The following is a 14,679-nucleotide window of genomic DNA, read 5'->3' on the forward strand; positions in this document are numbered from 1 at the left end:
TGATGGTTGAGGATCAGAAGCAAACTACCAGGAGGAGAACTGCTGAAATGTCTGGAATGCTGAAAAAAAAACTTCTATGAATTTAAAGGCAGGAATTTGATTGTGACTGGAAAAAACCAAGAAAGTGAGCACTTAAGCCACTGACTCAGATTGTGGACTGATTGATGAGGGACATGTGGTGGGAAGAAACAGCAACCCAGCCTACCTAAATGAGGTAGATCCTCCTTATTAAGACTGCAGTAAAGCCTCACGTTGACAAATACATTAATACGAAGGCCGTAGCACCCAAGTACCAATGGAGCACCTTGCTCTAAGGCACTTCAGCTATTTCTGACAACAGCAGGGCTTTGGACCAATACTTGTAGCAGTTTTGTGATATTCAAATCAGTAATACAGCTGCCACAACCCCTTTCTAAAATTATCATCAACCAGTGAAATTTTATTATAACTATTTAATTAAAACAGTGATAATCTGATTTTTTTTTTATTTCTTCAAAAAAATTGTCTTTTGATTACAAAATCTAATTAATTTTAAGCAACTTTTCAATGAAATTTTCAAGACAGAAAAACGATTTAAATTGATTGTTTTTAATAAAAGACATTTTTATATTTTTCGACTGGGTTTGGATCACCACTGATGACACCACCAGCAAAACGGATGAAAAATATTCTTTATTACAATCATCACATTTGTTAATGGAAATATGTTTGAATGTTTTACCAAACAGATTAAGGTGTTTGAAGTTTCCTTTTCTACATTCTGATGCATAGTTCTGCCGTCAATCCAGAAAATATGCTAAACTGTTGATAGAGCCTCTGTCGTGTGTAAAAAGCTCAAGATTGCAAGATGATTTTAAAAGGACAAAGAAAAAATCATAAACAGTTTGCTAACCCTACAGAGAAGTCCCTTTTGCTCCCAAAGGATATTAATTAGTTTCGGTAATTACTAATTGTAAAAATCAATAACCAACTGAAAAAAAAAATAGATCAAAGGCAGGCAAAAAGAAAAAGCTTCCAGTACTTCTGTGGTATCTTAACTATTGCTGTATCTGGTATAACAAACATACAAAACACACACAATCCTGCTTTAAATATTCACAAGTTAAACAGTAATTACAACAAAAATATTTAAGGCGTCTTCAGTTTATGTACAATCACACACAATTAAACATTAGCCCTTTAGGGAGAAGAACAGAGAAAGCAGAACAAGGCGGTGTTGATGCTTCATCAGTCGACGGCGCTCTAAAGGCCAAGCCAGGTGAAATTTCTACTTTTATAGGATGGCCAGATGGGAGAAATGAAGGTTAAACTGTGAAATCTGGAGTGGCGTTAGTGGGAGTGACCTAAGAGAGGAGCTGTCGTCATTTTCAGCAAGAACACGTGACCCCCTGACCCCTCATGGAGCCGTTTAACACACTTCATTGGTAGTTATTTGAATAAAACTGCAAGTTTCAATCCCTGATTATGACCAGATTGCATTAAAGAAATATGATCAGGATGATACTTTGAGATTTGCCCAAACAATAAAAAATTACATTTAAGAAAAACCTTTTGGCATTGAGTGACCCCACAAAAAAGGGTTAAATTTGTTTCATGTTTAAATTAGACTTTCATTTGTGAAACAACTTTGGTTCAAACGTCAATTTTCTTTTTGGTTTGCATTATTTCTTTGCGTTTGATTGGAGGCAGTTTTAATCTAAAGTGGTGATGTTGTCGAGGCTGCATTGGCTCGGGGTTGAGGGTTTCTCCGTATCGTCTTGGTGGTCTGCTTTTAGGAGCGGGGAGACGTCTTCGTCTCCTCCCGCATTCTCCCGCCGGGCAAGGCGTCAGTCACGGTGCGCGTTGCTCGGCGGCGTGATGCTGAAGACTCGGATCCGCAGGTGGGCAGCGATCTGGAGGCACAAGCCTGTGCAGTAGCGGGTCAGGTCCAGAAGGGAGAGGACCTGGGCAAAACAGTATTGTTATTTAGCAGCTTTTAAACGGATTTTCTTGGATCTGACTAGTTCCTTCACAATTGATTGACATTTTTTATGCTGGCAAAACATGCTCTGGTGAAAAATCTCCCACTAAACCAACATTATATAAAGACATCATCTTTTGATCTTTTGTTAAAGCGTTTCCTAGTGGTCTTTACCTATACCGTTTCTTAGACAAAATAAAAAATAAGAAATAAAAAAAAAACTGTAGGACATAGTTTCTGCAGAGCGGCAGTAGTTCATTAGAAATGTATCTCCAAGTTGTTGGCAGGATCATTGACGTGAAGCAACCCCGCCCCCCTACACTACCACATAGTGAGAGCTCTCTGTTTACACGCTCTCCAACTAGCTTACAGCCCCTCAAACCCGTAACCTAACATTCCTGGTGCAACAAAAATGGCGAGCAACATTAGAGCTATGCAGCCGTATAGCTTTAAGCCAGATACCAGCTCAGATGAGCAGAGGGGCGGAGCTGAACAGGGAGCTTGTGGTGTATTTTCGACGTCACAAATAAACTTTTTCCTGCTTTTTTTTTTTTTTGGTCTGCTCCTGATTTGTTTTAAATAAAAAAATATTCTTAAATGGCATTTTGTGTTTAACTTTATATATATGAGACCTCCATCCTTACAAAAAAATGGTACAATTTCCATCAGACTCGGTCTTTGATTCTGTTTGAGCTTTGACGTCAATTTCTTTAGCTTCACTTCCCTTTTCGGTTAAATTTTGTAGTTCAAGTAAAACCTGTTGAACCAGTACTTACTAAAACAGAATCTACGATGGTCCACGTCAGTTTTCTATCTACTCCAGTTGTCTGTTCGCTACATCAAACATCGGTTAACAACAGTATCAGCTTTTACTTAGGCAGTGTAGGATAAATATTGGAACTGCAGAGCTTTCAATTTGTTACTAAGGAAATCCTAAAAACAGTTAGTGGAAATGTTTTAAATATTTTGGTGATTTAAAAACATGTTTTAACAGACATTTTTGTTTAAGTTTGCCTTTAAGACGGTACGAGTCAAATAAAGGTTTATCTCAAGTTAACTTAGAAAGAATAGAGCTGTCAACCAAATACTAATTGATTAGAGAGCAACTCAATTATATAAAAACACAGAATTAGTTCCCATTGAGCTGAAAGGTTTTTTCTTTTTGAGGGTCAGAAATGATCCAATCTGCCTTTTAAAAATCCTACAGCTGTTAAAACCCGCTGGCATTTGGACGTACGACAGGCTTTTAGCAGTGGCTCAAAATGTCACTTTTATGATTTCCGACGAGACAACCTTTGACGCATACGACTGCTTATTGGGAAACTAATCTGAAACTGAAAACACCCTGAAGCATGCAAATGATTTACGGAAAAAAAAGGTCTCATCATAGAGATGTAAGGAAAAAACTCCCAAATCTAGTGACTGAAAAGTAAATTTAAAGTTCTGTAACAAATGATCAGCAAAAATGTAGCTTTGGATTAAATTAGTTTGTTAATGAGTCAAAATGAATGTTTACAGCTAAACCTGCAACCCCAAGTCCAAAAACTCAGAACCCAGCAGCTCGTCTGACTAAAACTGTGATTTCTACAGAGCAGGAAATACAACTGCCTATTTTCCCCCCAAGTAGATGTTTCCAATTTCCTGGTTAACATGATTGAGAGGTTGCCCAGAGTTGAATGTCATGGAAAGAAGAAATACAAACTACTACACGGAAGTTGAAGTTTAAACTAATCCTAACCTCCTGAAATCTCCTCATAAAAACACTTCACTACAAATTACTTCATAGATATCACGTAAATATATAATGATGTGACATGTAAGACAATTGTTTTGCAAAGGAAAAAGAAATATTTCAAAAGATGATGTACCTCACTACATGAATGGATTGAGTTAGGATATCAAAAAGAAATCTTCTATATACACCCTAATCCTAAATACACAAGATAATGAAAAACATTTTGTCTTTAAGATGTAGAATATTGCAACAAAAGGGATTTAGTGAAAGTGAAACTAGTTTCTCCAAAATAAACTTCTCCAAAACAAAGGAACATTATGATGTGTTAACTACCTAGAATGGTGTTTTGGATGTTTGTAACATATTCTTGTGGCATTTTTATGGCAATGGAGGACATATATAAAGAAAATAAGCTTAAAACAACATTTCTGAGCATTTCTTTCTTTAAATTGTTGTGAATCAGGTGCAAACAAAAACATATAAGCTTATTTATGACGTAAAAATATGTTGGGCGGACTAACAAGGTCCCGCCTCCGCTCCCCTCAGGGAGAGGGGCGGGGTTGCTCTGCGTCAACAGTACCACCCACAATTTAGAGGTGTCTAATGAAGTCCTGCCACTCTGCAGAAACCGTGTTTAAGATGATGATTTTGGCTAAAAACAGCAGAATTATAATTAAAACACCACTTTTACAATTGATCAAAAGATGATCGGAGTGGGACATTAAATTTTAATGTTCTTGACTAATATTTCTGTTTACAAAATACATCCATTAAATTTAAATATAAATATGATTTTTTTATTTATTTGTTGAGTTTGTTGGATACACTTCGAAATCTAAATGATTCAAATCTAAAGTTTGAAAGCCAGATTGAAACAACTGAAATAAAAATTATTCATTTGAGACATTTGTCTGGTACTAACCATGGCGATCCAGAGTACTATGTGTTCGTCGATGAAGCTGTTGAAGTACTGGTTGAGGAAGAGAAGGCCAGGCCCGATGAAGGCAGTATCTGGGAGGTGCAGCTCACTCTTGGTCATGTGGGCGATCTGCAGATGAGAAACACGAGGCGAAGAATTAAATCAACGCTCTGTTGTGTCCGAGAACGACCGAAACTAGTTAAACCAGTTAAAATCGGATAATTAATCATACCACAAGCTTGTTGGAGATCTTCGAGATGACCATTCCAAAGGTAAGAAGGTAAAGACAGGGGTGGTGTTCAAAGAGATGACTGGAGGACTTCTTGAAAATGATGAAGGCCAGCGTGAGGATGAGGCCGATGTGCAAACCTGGAGTCAGCACACTGGTGTCCTAAAAAGCAGCACTGTTTAGTGGCTGGGTGAGAAAATTAATACAACCTAACCTACAGCAACTTACAGCAACAGTGGAGCCATTCTTGCCAACACCTCCGTTCAAAATGACGTAGAAGTAGTTGTAGCAGGAGTACAGGGCGCCGCCGGTTATTCCCATGACGGGGAAGACCAACAGCTTCATTCCTATCACGGGCAGCTACGGAAACACAGGAGGGTCATTTTAAACGGATGGAATAAAGCTTACGTGAAGAAGCATCATAGGAGCTGCAGCATGCCGAGCATGATGGGAGGGCATAGCAAAAAAAATACAACAAAAAAACAAAATGCAGGTGACGTCATCAGCTTTTTGAGCCAGATCATGTCCGATAGATGACCTGTTGCCATGGCGTTTACTGCCAATATTTACCTTCTCACTTCTCTCTCATGTGATGTTAAGTCAAGCTTCCAAAGGCAGCAGAGTAAAAGTAAAACACAAATTCTATTTAATGGCTAGGAAAAAAAATAAAAAAGGTTTAAAATGCGGAAATTATTGAGTCAAACGTTCCGACTGTCAGGTGAAATGAAAATGTCTCGGTGTCGCTACACAGTAATGTTCAGTGCCAGTGGACAGGAAGTGTCAGTTCTCGGTTACCGTGGTGTCCCAAAGGCTCACGCCTCCAAAAGCTGACATTAGGTACATAATCATGATGGCAAACTGCACTTCTGTGACATCAACCCTGTGGGAGGAACAAAAGAGAAACTAGCTTTAAATCAGGGGAAATTATATTTGCTTTTAGACTTAAAGACTCACTTCAAAGGGAAATTGTGTTTTAAACAAACTCTTGTGGCATTTTCTCATGATAGAGGAGATATATAAGGAAAATCAAGCCCAAAATTACATTTCTGATTATTTCTTTATTAATTGTTGTGGATCAGGAGCCGACGAAAGAATGCTGTGTAAAAAAAAAAGTGTATTTGTGACGTAGAAAACACAAACTCCACGGCAAACGTCTCGCCCACAACTCGGTGGCAAATTTCTAATGAACTACTGCCGCTCTGCAGATAAGAAGTCCTAGAAAACAACAGGTTTTTGGCTAAAAACAACATCCTCATAATCAAAAGACCACTGGGAACACTATGAAAATAGATCCAAAGACGATCCGGACGGATCTTTAAATAAGCAGGTAAGGAAATGATACACAATGTACTGTAACCTTAAATATTTTCGAAGTAAAAGGTTGCTTGAGGAAAAAAACCTCTGATCCAGTTTTGTATAACGTTCAAATTTCATCCATTTCCTGAATCGTTACCCCCTCTTTTTCTGTTTAAATATATAATCCTTTAAATATTTATTCCTTTCAAGTGGTTTTCTAAAATAGAAGAAAGAAAATGTCTGGAATTGTGCTTATACTCACAGCCCAAAGCGAAGGGTTCCAGATACGTAGGTTTGCCAGTGGGCACAGAAGAACATAAACATCCCGATGAAACCGCAGAAGAACATCCAGTTTGGGAGGGTTCCAATTCCACATGATATACATGTTCCCACAGCAACAAACACTGTACAATAAAGAATGGGGGGCAAGAAGCTTGATTTAGAATTGTAATAACAGAAGAACGTGCTGATTGGTTACAGCAACAAGCAAAATGTGTTGGTTGAAGTACCTGTGGAGACGGCATCACAGCCGTGGTCAAAGAGCTCGCCGAGTGCAGAACTGCTGTTTGTTCTCCTGGCCTGTTTCCCATCAATAGCATCCAGAGATTGGTAGATGAAGAGGCCCAGAGCAGACAGGATGAAGGCCCATGCTGGAGCCTGAGGGGGAGGAAAGGGACACAAGACATTTAAAGATCTGCGCAAGCGGCTACTAAAGGACGTTTGTTTTGTTGATTCTTTGAGGATCTGATGAGTTACCGTATAGAAGTAAGATGCTTCAGAAATACTAATAATAATCCATTATATTTAAAGCGCCTATCATGAAACCCAAGGACACTGTACAAGCAAAGGTTAAAAATAGACATTAAAAGCACAATAAATATAAAAGACACTGCCCAAAGTAGCTTCTTCTTTAAGGGTTTACTTGTTTAACTAAAAACGGATATATTTGAATGGCCTAAATCACTTGGTTTGACATAAAAAAAAGGTAAAAAAGTGGAAAACAAAGATTAATCTCAGATGATAAGTATTAGTCAACAATTCAGGTAGGACTGCAGCTATCTACATGCAAAAACAAAACAAATAGGGAGAAAATAATCTGTTTTTATACCCCTTAACGTTTCTTTAATCAATTTTTATTTCCCATGTTATAATAAAGGAATGATAGGGAAAACATAATTATCAACCAGAATATCTATGCTACTAAGAAGACTTAAAGAGGCACAAGGAAAGATTCCTACAGTTTTTTCCTGTTTATTCATGGGAATTGTGCCCAAAAATTCAGTCATTTTTCCTTTATTAGCAGAGATTATGTGCACATTACATTCTATTAGAGTGTAATAAATGATTCATTATTTTTTTTATAATAATGTAGTTAAAATTGTAAAAATTACAGCACTTTTTCCCTTGAAAACTGTGTGATAAAATGCGTGAATACAGAAATAAATCAAACTTTTATTCCACAGGTTTTTAGACAGAAGCCTGGATGTATGTGCATCTTGATTAGTTTTCAAATATTTATGAAGTTATAGTGCACCGATTGCACAACATGCTTTGGTATTGAATAATGACAGAACTGACTGTTTTGCAATCATGTAATCTGACAGTTTGCTGCATGGCTCTCACAGTTAGGACTGGACAAAGGTGGACATCTGATAAACCCCACGTGCACATTTACTGCACCACTATGCATGCAGGTTTACTGGATCACAGGTCAAGTGAGCATTTGCACCATTCGATTTCAAGGCCTGTAATGTTCTTTTAAAGCCACTTTTGTGCACGTTTATCCTATATCTTATTTACTAAGCAGCCGCAATAAATTAAGCTTTCTTTCATAGACAGACAGGAGCCTAAAAATCAAACTAAAGAAATCTATTAAATGTGTTTTTGACGTGTTTCGACACACGTGTTCCCTAATCTAATGTAATAAATACAGTAATGTTTAATTCACATGCATAAAGTAAAAGTTACATTTTAATTTTTTTATGTTAAAACGTAATATTGTGTGTATGTTCAAACAAATATCAAAATGCACTTTTGAGAAACAAAGAGTTGACTAGTTTTCGATTTCCAGTAAACACATCACCGATAAGGGTTAGCTAGCATGATTGCATTCGTAGCAAATTTTTAGTTCAATTACTTTATTAAATAAGAGTATTACGAGCTTCAACTATATATGCCGAATTATTACACAGAGTCAAATCAATCGATTTAACATTTTATATTTAGGCACGCAGGCGCCTGGAGTTAACTTCAGCGAATTATCTTAAAATAGACGATTTTATGTGAAAGATGGTTCTGTCTCTATGTTTCAGATCATGGAACACATCACGCTCCCAGTGTAGAAACTTTGACCAAGGTCACTTTACTCACCTCCTCGGTTGCCGTAGGACAATATAATACTAGTATAAGTGTTGTAACTACATTGATCAACAGCCCGACAATCGTCAGTGTGTTCGGGGCGACCCATGTCGGTATTTGTTGGACGAGCCAGTTCCAGAAAATCTGACACGGGGGCTCGAACAGAGAGCGACCAGAGGCGCTGTATTTATGCTCCTCCAGGCGCTTGAGTTGTGCGGGTGTCAGCGGATCGAACCACAGGGAGTGTGGCATTGTTTCCCCCCCTCCTCGTCGCTCTTCAAAGTCACGAAACAAACCCCTCGGTAGTCCTGGGCGTGGATCAAACGCTAAATAGTCTTTCGGCCTAATCCGAAAACGTTGCAGCTCATTTGGGATTTATAGCAGGGCGAAAAGACGAGGCCATTTCTCCAGCGGAACCAAGCTCTGTCGCTAGTCTGTTTCTGTTCGAGGTGAGTCCTGACAGGAAGCAAAGAAGGAAGAAATGACGTGTGATTGTGTGTACCGGGAATTTTGAATAAAAAATGCAAACCGGCGAATTCTTAAATGTTAGAAAAAAATTCTCGAAAAGTACGGAATGGATGCAATAAATGAAAGTTAGCTTAAATTCGTGCTAACCGAAGCCAGCACATTGCTAGCTAGCTAGTTTCAACTATTGTGGAAGTTTACGCAACAAAAAGTTTTAACATATTATGTGGACAAGTAAGTAAAAATAAAATTACAGAATCTTGAAAACGATCATTTTGACAAGGGAATGTTCAATAAAAAATGTATAATTCAATTTTAGAAGCGAAAGTATTCTATTTATGATACATAATTTCACAGTTTGCAAAAATTTAGTTTAATTAATAAACTTAATATTAAAGTTGATGTACATTTTAAATAAAAATGTTTATATGTATATGTTTGTTTGTCTATAATTTCTGAAACATAAGTTAATTGCTACCAAGGATAATTAGTGATTAAAAATGAACAAGTATAAGGCTTTTATTTATTAAACTATGAATGTTAAAAAATGTTACCTGACTACAAGTACTACAAGTATAAATTATATACTTTCAAAAGAGCACTTCCAGGGTAGTATGCTGTTATTTGCAGAAGATTGTCTACAAACATGAACTATTTGAAGTGGGGAAAAAATAGAGCCTAAAACTTTTATATTGAAGCTTCATTTTAATTTGAAAGTCATAATTACAAAGGTGACAGCATGCACATGAATTGATCAAATTTCAGTCCACTGTGAATTTAGAAATAATAACGTGTACTTACATGCAGAATATAGACTGTAAATCATTTTTTTTCATCCCCTATGACTCAAGTCCAGTTTTTTTTGCAGCATGAAGGAAACCAAACAAAACACTGATTGTTTATTCTTTCACAGTCCCCTTTCTTTTTTAAATCCCATCAGAAAGTTGTTTCTACTTGCAAATATTTTCAAAAAAGTCAAACACTTCAGATGTGTTAATGTTTGCACATTGTATTTTTTTGTATTCCTAAGTAGTTTTTTTGCTCTTTACACACATGTTCTTAGCGAAGCTACAACCAAGCACTAGTTACGCACATTAGAGTCGACCTTTTAAAAAAAACAAAACAAACAAAGATAACAGCATGTCCAAAGAGGAAAGATGGCTTTTCTATGGTAACAAAGATATAAAGCTGAACTTCACAAGTCAAACCACAGAGCAATCCGCCCTCTCTCACATCTCATCAGCTCTCCCACCATCCAGCAATCACTAGCTGAGTCCAGAAGAGACGAAAAGGTGGTCATTTACACAAAGTTTCTCGTTGCATTGTGTTCACGTTCACTTCTCCTCGACAATCTTTGACTCGTTCATGTACTGATCAATCAGGTGAAGAGGTACTCCCCGTTGCATGAGCTCGTAGAAGGTAAAGCCTCCTGTTGGACAGAAAAATAGTTATTTTAGTTATAAAAGTTATTTTTGGAAGGCGAAAAGGAAGAAACCGTACATTTGAGTTGTAATGGTTTGGGCAAGAAATGAGGTGGAAGGGGAAAAATGACAGTCGGTGTATGCATCAGCTTTTCCCACTCCAACAAAATAAATTATCTTAGTGTACAATTTTTGTTGTGGTGTCCTACAAAGTTTAGCAGGGAACTTTTAGCAAATAAGGTGAGCAGTGTAGGTAAAAAAAAAACTGCTTATGACACAATGTGTAATAATTTTACAAGTTTAGAGGCTTACATCAGAGGACCAGCAAAGTTGTGTGACCTACCTAGCAAAGGATTGATACATGATAGAAATAAAGAATCAACTGTCTTGTGCATATGTCCAGGTTACATGCATATTTGCGCTGAATGTCACTGCAAACATTGCTCATGTGTTCCATTCTAGTTTTAAGAATTATTAAAACTTGTCCAATGTGCCAATAGATGACAAATGCATAGAATAAACATGAACAATGTAAAATTTAGTGCTGATTGTTGGAGCAATAAAAGTGGGAAACATTAAAAGCCACTATTACAGGTGTTTCCAGAGCAGGTTTTTGTGAGTTATTCTGTTTAGTTTAGTTTAGCAATGAGCCACTGAATTCTATGACTTTATGTTTTTTATGGCTCATGTTTCTTATACAATTACCAGTATGAAGCCCATTGAGGTGACTATTGTTGTAAATATTGGGCTATATAAATAAAATTGAACTGAATTGATTCGAGAAATTAGCACCAACAGCATATCTATACAACAGAAAAGAATGTTTGATCTTCAGACAGAACTCATCTGATTATTCCAAACACCAAATACAAAGAGAATTATGTTTGTGTCTCCCCCCCCTGTTCAATTCCAGGCTGGGGGAACTGAAACAGAACACCAACGGTAGACCTTTCTGTGTGGAGTTTGCATGCTCTCTGCATGCGTGGGTTTTTCTCGGGGAGTCCAGCTTCCCCCCATCGCCCAAAAACATGCTTCATAGGTTAATTGTTTCCTTTAAATTGTCCCTAGGTGTGAATGTGAGAGTGGATGGTTGTGTGATTTGTGGCCCTGTGACAGACTGGTGACCTGTCCAGGATGTCCCCTGCCTTTGCCCACGAGTAGCAGGAATAGGCTCCCCGTTACCCCGAAAGGGGTTTAGACGGTCACAGGGCTACCAGAGTCTACCCGGGCACTCGTGGGACATCCTGGACAGGTCGCCTGTCTGTCACAGGGCACAACCTCCTTAAAAGGGAGAAAACCGGTTTAGACGATAAATAAATGAATATTTCTGCATTTTCTTCATCCTTGGAAGTCAAATTTTGAATCTGTTTAATCAAACCAGATTTTACCTCATTTCTATGTTTAAGTTGGTCAGTCTTGCTAGATGTTTTATTAAAATAACACCTTTAAAAAAGTCCACTGAGGGAAAGTGAATTTCATTTGTTTCTGACTCATATTACATAAAATGAGTCAGAATAAACAGGAAAATTAGCAGTTCTGATTAGTAGTTGTGATTTCCAAGAATACATTGAATGCAGCACACATATCCCTTGTCCCACTGGAGAATTTTGGGATAACGTCTTGAAAGTAATAAAAATGTTAAAAATATATATTTTACTCACCTTGCATGTGTGTCGCAAGTTACAGTCATTGACGTCACACAGTTTCATTGCACTTAGCAAACAAAAAGAAGAGATGCTAGCTGGCAAATGCTTTCATGCAATTATGAACTGTCTCACAATCGGGGGCTTGCTTTTATTGAAAAATCAGCCGCTAATCTCTCCAACCAAAAGGACAGCAAGGTTACGCAAGCTGGCTGAAAGATGCATAATGAATGACATAAGCTTCATATGCCGGAACCATATGAAAGCTTACCTTATTTATATGAGAACATACATTCACAATTCTTGAGTTTGGACTGGGGGAGAGAAAGAAGAGAAGAGGGGTTAGCACAATGTTTTCATGGAGTTATATGTGTGCACCAGGGAGGGTTGTAGAGTTATTACTGAACTCTTTGTGTGTGGAGTTAAGTGCTGAATTTAGGACATCTGTGGGAAATCATTTGAAGATGAAAACAAATAGAACATCACAGATGTGTGCTGAGATAGATGCTGTGATAAAAAAAATGGAAGGACTGGATTGGACAATGATGTGTCACAACACAAGGGGATATTGTTTGCTTGGAGAAGTGATTGTTACTGGGATTATGTTTTCATGACACACAGATTAATGTTGAATCATTGTGTGTAATTGTATATCATGTTGTTTTGCTTTAAATGATACTAATGAACGGATTGCACCAGATGTTCACATGTTAAAGCCCCCTCCGATAAAAATCATGGTTTTTTGAGTTTTTGACATGTACTTGTGGCCCTTTTCTAATGAAAGAGAACATAAGTCTGAGTATTTCTCCTTTTAAATCGCTGCCAGTAAAACTGTCGGACAGATGCTCAGTTTGAATTAATGAGCTGTTGTAATGTCACAACGTCCCGAGGAGTGCATTCGCATTGCGCAAGCTCCCTGATCTGCCCCATCCAGCGTGCTGGAGCTCAGGTGCAGGAGAAGAGAAGAGGGCGCATTGCTGCATTTCCCCCACGCATTTTGAGTGCGTCCAAGGCTGGATTTTGTGGTTGGCCGGACGCATTTAAAATGAAACTTAAAGTTAAAGTCCCAAATGTGTTATACGCATTTGTGATCTCTCTCTGACCGAGTTTGAAGGCTTGCTGTCCAAAATAAAAACAACAATAAAAGCAGGGGGCCATTTTTTATTATTACCTCGATGAAAATCAGAAATATATGATAAAGTTTAGGAGGCCCGAGAGAGGCTTGTCCCCCTTTTCTGCAGTGGGTCTCTGTCTGGCCACTCGATCGCCTCCCAGGAGCCGGCATAGTGATTTGGATTGTTCCTGCTCCATCGGCCCTGAGACAGACTGTCCCCGTCCATGCTAGTGACCCTGCTACTGTTGGGTGATTTGATTCAGACGGGTACCAAATTGCGCTGCTGAAATCGGGCTGCTGCCAAACCTTTGCGCCACACCCGTCACTCATATAGCACAGCTGGACCTCAGATCGCGTCTGTACCATTGACACTGCCGCACTAATCGTGTTCGGTGAGAACGCAGCTTAACCTTAACCCGTAATCCTAAACTTAACCCTTCTTCTGGGTCAGTGCAGCTAAGAAAAAAGTTCAGCACTGGCTGCACGTATTTTGGAAAATTACGTTTGAATTGTCACTTTCTTTAGGGGCATTTCATTTGCTTTGCTTTGCAAGTGAATTCAACAATCTGTTGTGCTAGCATCAAATCAGTTATACCTGGGGCAATGCAGCCTAAATTTTAATTTAATTCAAAGCTTTTTTCATGGGCTTATCAAAGTCCTTTTTGTTATATAATTTTATTAAACAGCAGGGTCCGGTACACACATTTGTTTTTTCATTCCGTTTATTGTTCAAAAAGGGTTGATTTGGAAAAAAAATATGTCACTTTTCACCGTTTCTGACACTGTCAGTGTAATTTGTGTAATGTGAAAAATTGTTTTGAGTATTATGTAACATATTAACAACATTTCTACCAAGGGCATGAAAATATTTTAAATGCCTGATGCAACCTGGTCCCAATACTTACATGCTTATTCCATGGATGATCCCTCAGGTGGACTGAAACACACAAATCAAACTCCACACACCCCTTTTTGAGTTGATTCCCCAAAATTTTTAACTTTGATTGTTTTTTTTGCTTTTATAGTTGAAATTATATTTGAAAACGTTTAGTTTCCAAATTAGAGAAAAAAGATTAAGAAGAAATATTTGGAAAACCAGACCCAAAGAAGTGTCCTAGATGTCTTACCCATATTACCTCCTGGTCCTCACTAACCTTTGATCTCCAGCTTGCAGTCCACTTGGGCTTCTCCCAAATCATTGATGGCTTTACAAGTGTAGAGGCCGCCATCATAAGGACTGGGTTTCCGGATTTCCAAAGTACAGACACCTTGGTTGCTGAACATGCGGTAGCGAGGGTCATCAATGATGGCCATTTTGTTCTTCATCCAGATTACTTTAGGCTGCAGATAGACAGACATGTCCGCTGCATTGTAATGAAAGTTGGGGTGATCCTACTGTCTAAATAAATGCCTGGATTACTAGTTTATTTTATCGTTTGGCTAATCTGTAATTTCTAGAAATTATGAATCTGTAAGTAACCAAAAGGTCTTCAGGCAGGTGTATTCATTACATTACAGGTAAAAGAGATGCAACAACTT

General features: G+C 38.0%; 2 protein-coding genes across 11 annotated transcripts in view; both read right to left on the bottom strand.

The window, feature by feature from the left end:
* Positions 1–653: 653 nt before the first annotated feature.
* Positions 654–8,974, bottom strand: chpt1 (choline phosphotransferase 1). The gene is made up of 8 exons (XM_004083072.3): positions 8,510–8,974; positions 6,649–6,796; positions 6,402–6,543; positions 5,639–5,723; positions 5,072–5,203; positions 4,847–5,005; positions 4,618–4,743; positions 654–1,943 (listed from the first exon to the last, which is right to left on the bottom strand). Exons 1-8 carry the CDS (start codon positions 8,747–8,749, stop codon positions 1,827–1,829), a joined length of 1,149 nt encoding a protein of 382 aa, XP_004083120.1. The 5' UTR covers positions 8,750–8,974; the 3' UTR covers positions 654–1,826.
* Positions 8,975–9,647: 673 nt separating this feature from the next.
* The window catches only part of mybpc1 (myosin binding protein C, slow type), a 33,147-nt gene continuing 28,115 nt past the window's right edge, over positions 9,648–14,679 (bottom strand). For 9 of the 10 annotated variants that reach the window (XM_011491192.3, XM_011491191.3, XM_011491189.3 and 6 more), the window contains 2 exons: positions 14,295–14,481; positions 9,648–10,391 (listed from right to left, as the gene is read on the bottom strand). In XM_011491192.3, the coding sequence (XP_011489494.1) occupies positions 10,297–10,391; positions 14,295–14,481 (282 nt within the window). In that variant the 3' untranslated portion in view covers positions 9,648–10,296. Of the gene's footprint in view, positions 10,392–12,297; positions 12,341–14,294; positions 14,482–14,679 lie in introns of all 10 variants that reach the window. The other variant, XM_011491194.3, reaches the window with a different exon arrangement.

Source organism: Oryzias latipes, chromosome 23 (assembly GCF_002234675.1).
Source record: "Oryzias latipes chromosome 23, ASM223467v1".
In the NCBI taxonomy this organism is placed as follows: Eukaryota; Metazoa; Chordata; class Actinopteri; order Beloniformes; family Adrianichthyidae; genus Oryzias; species Oryzias latipes.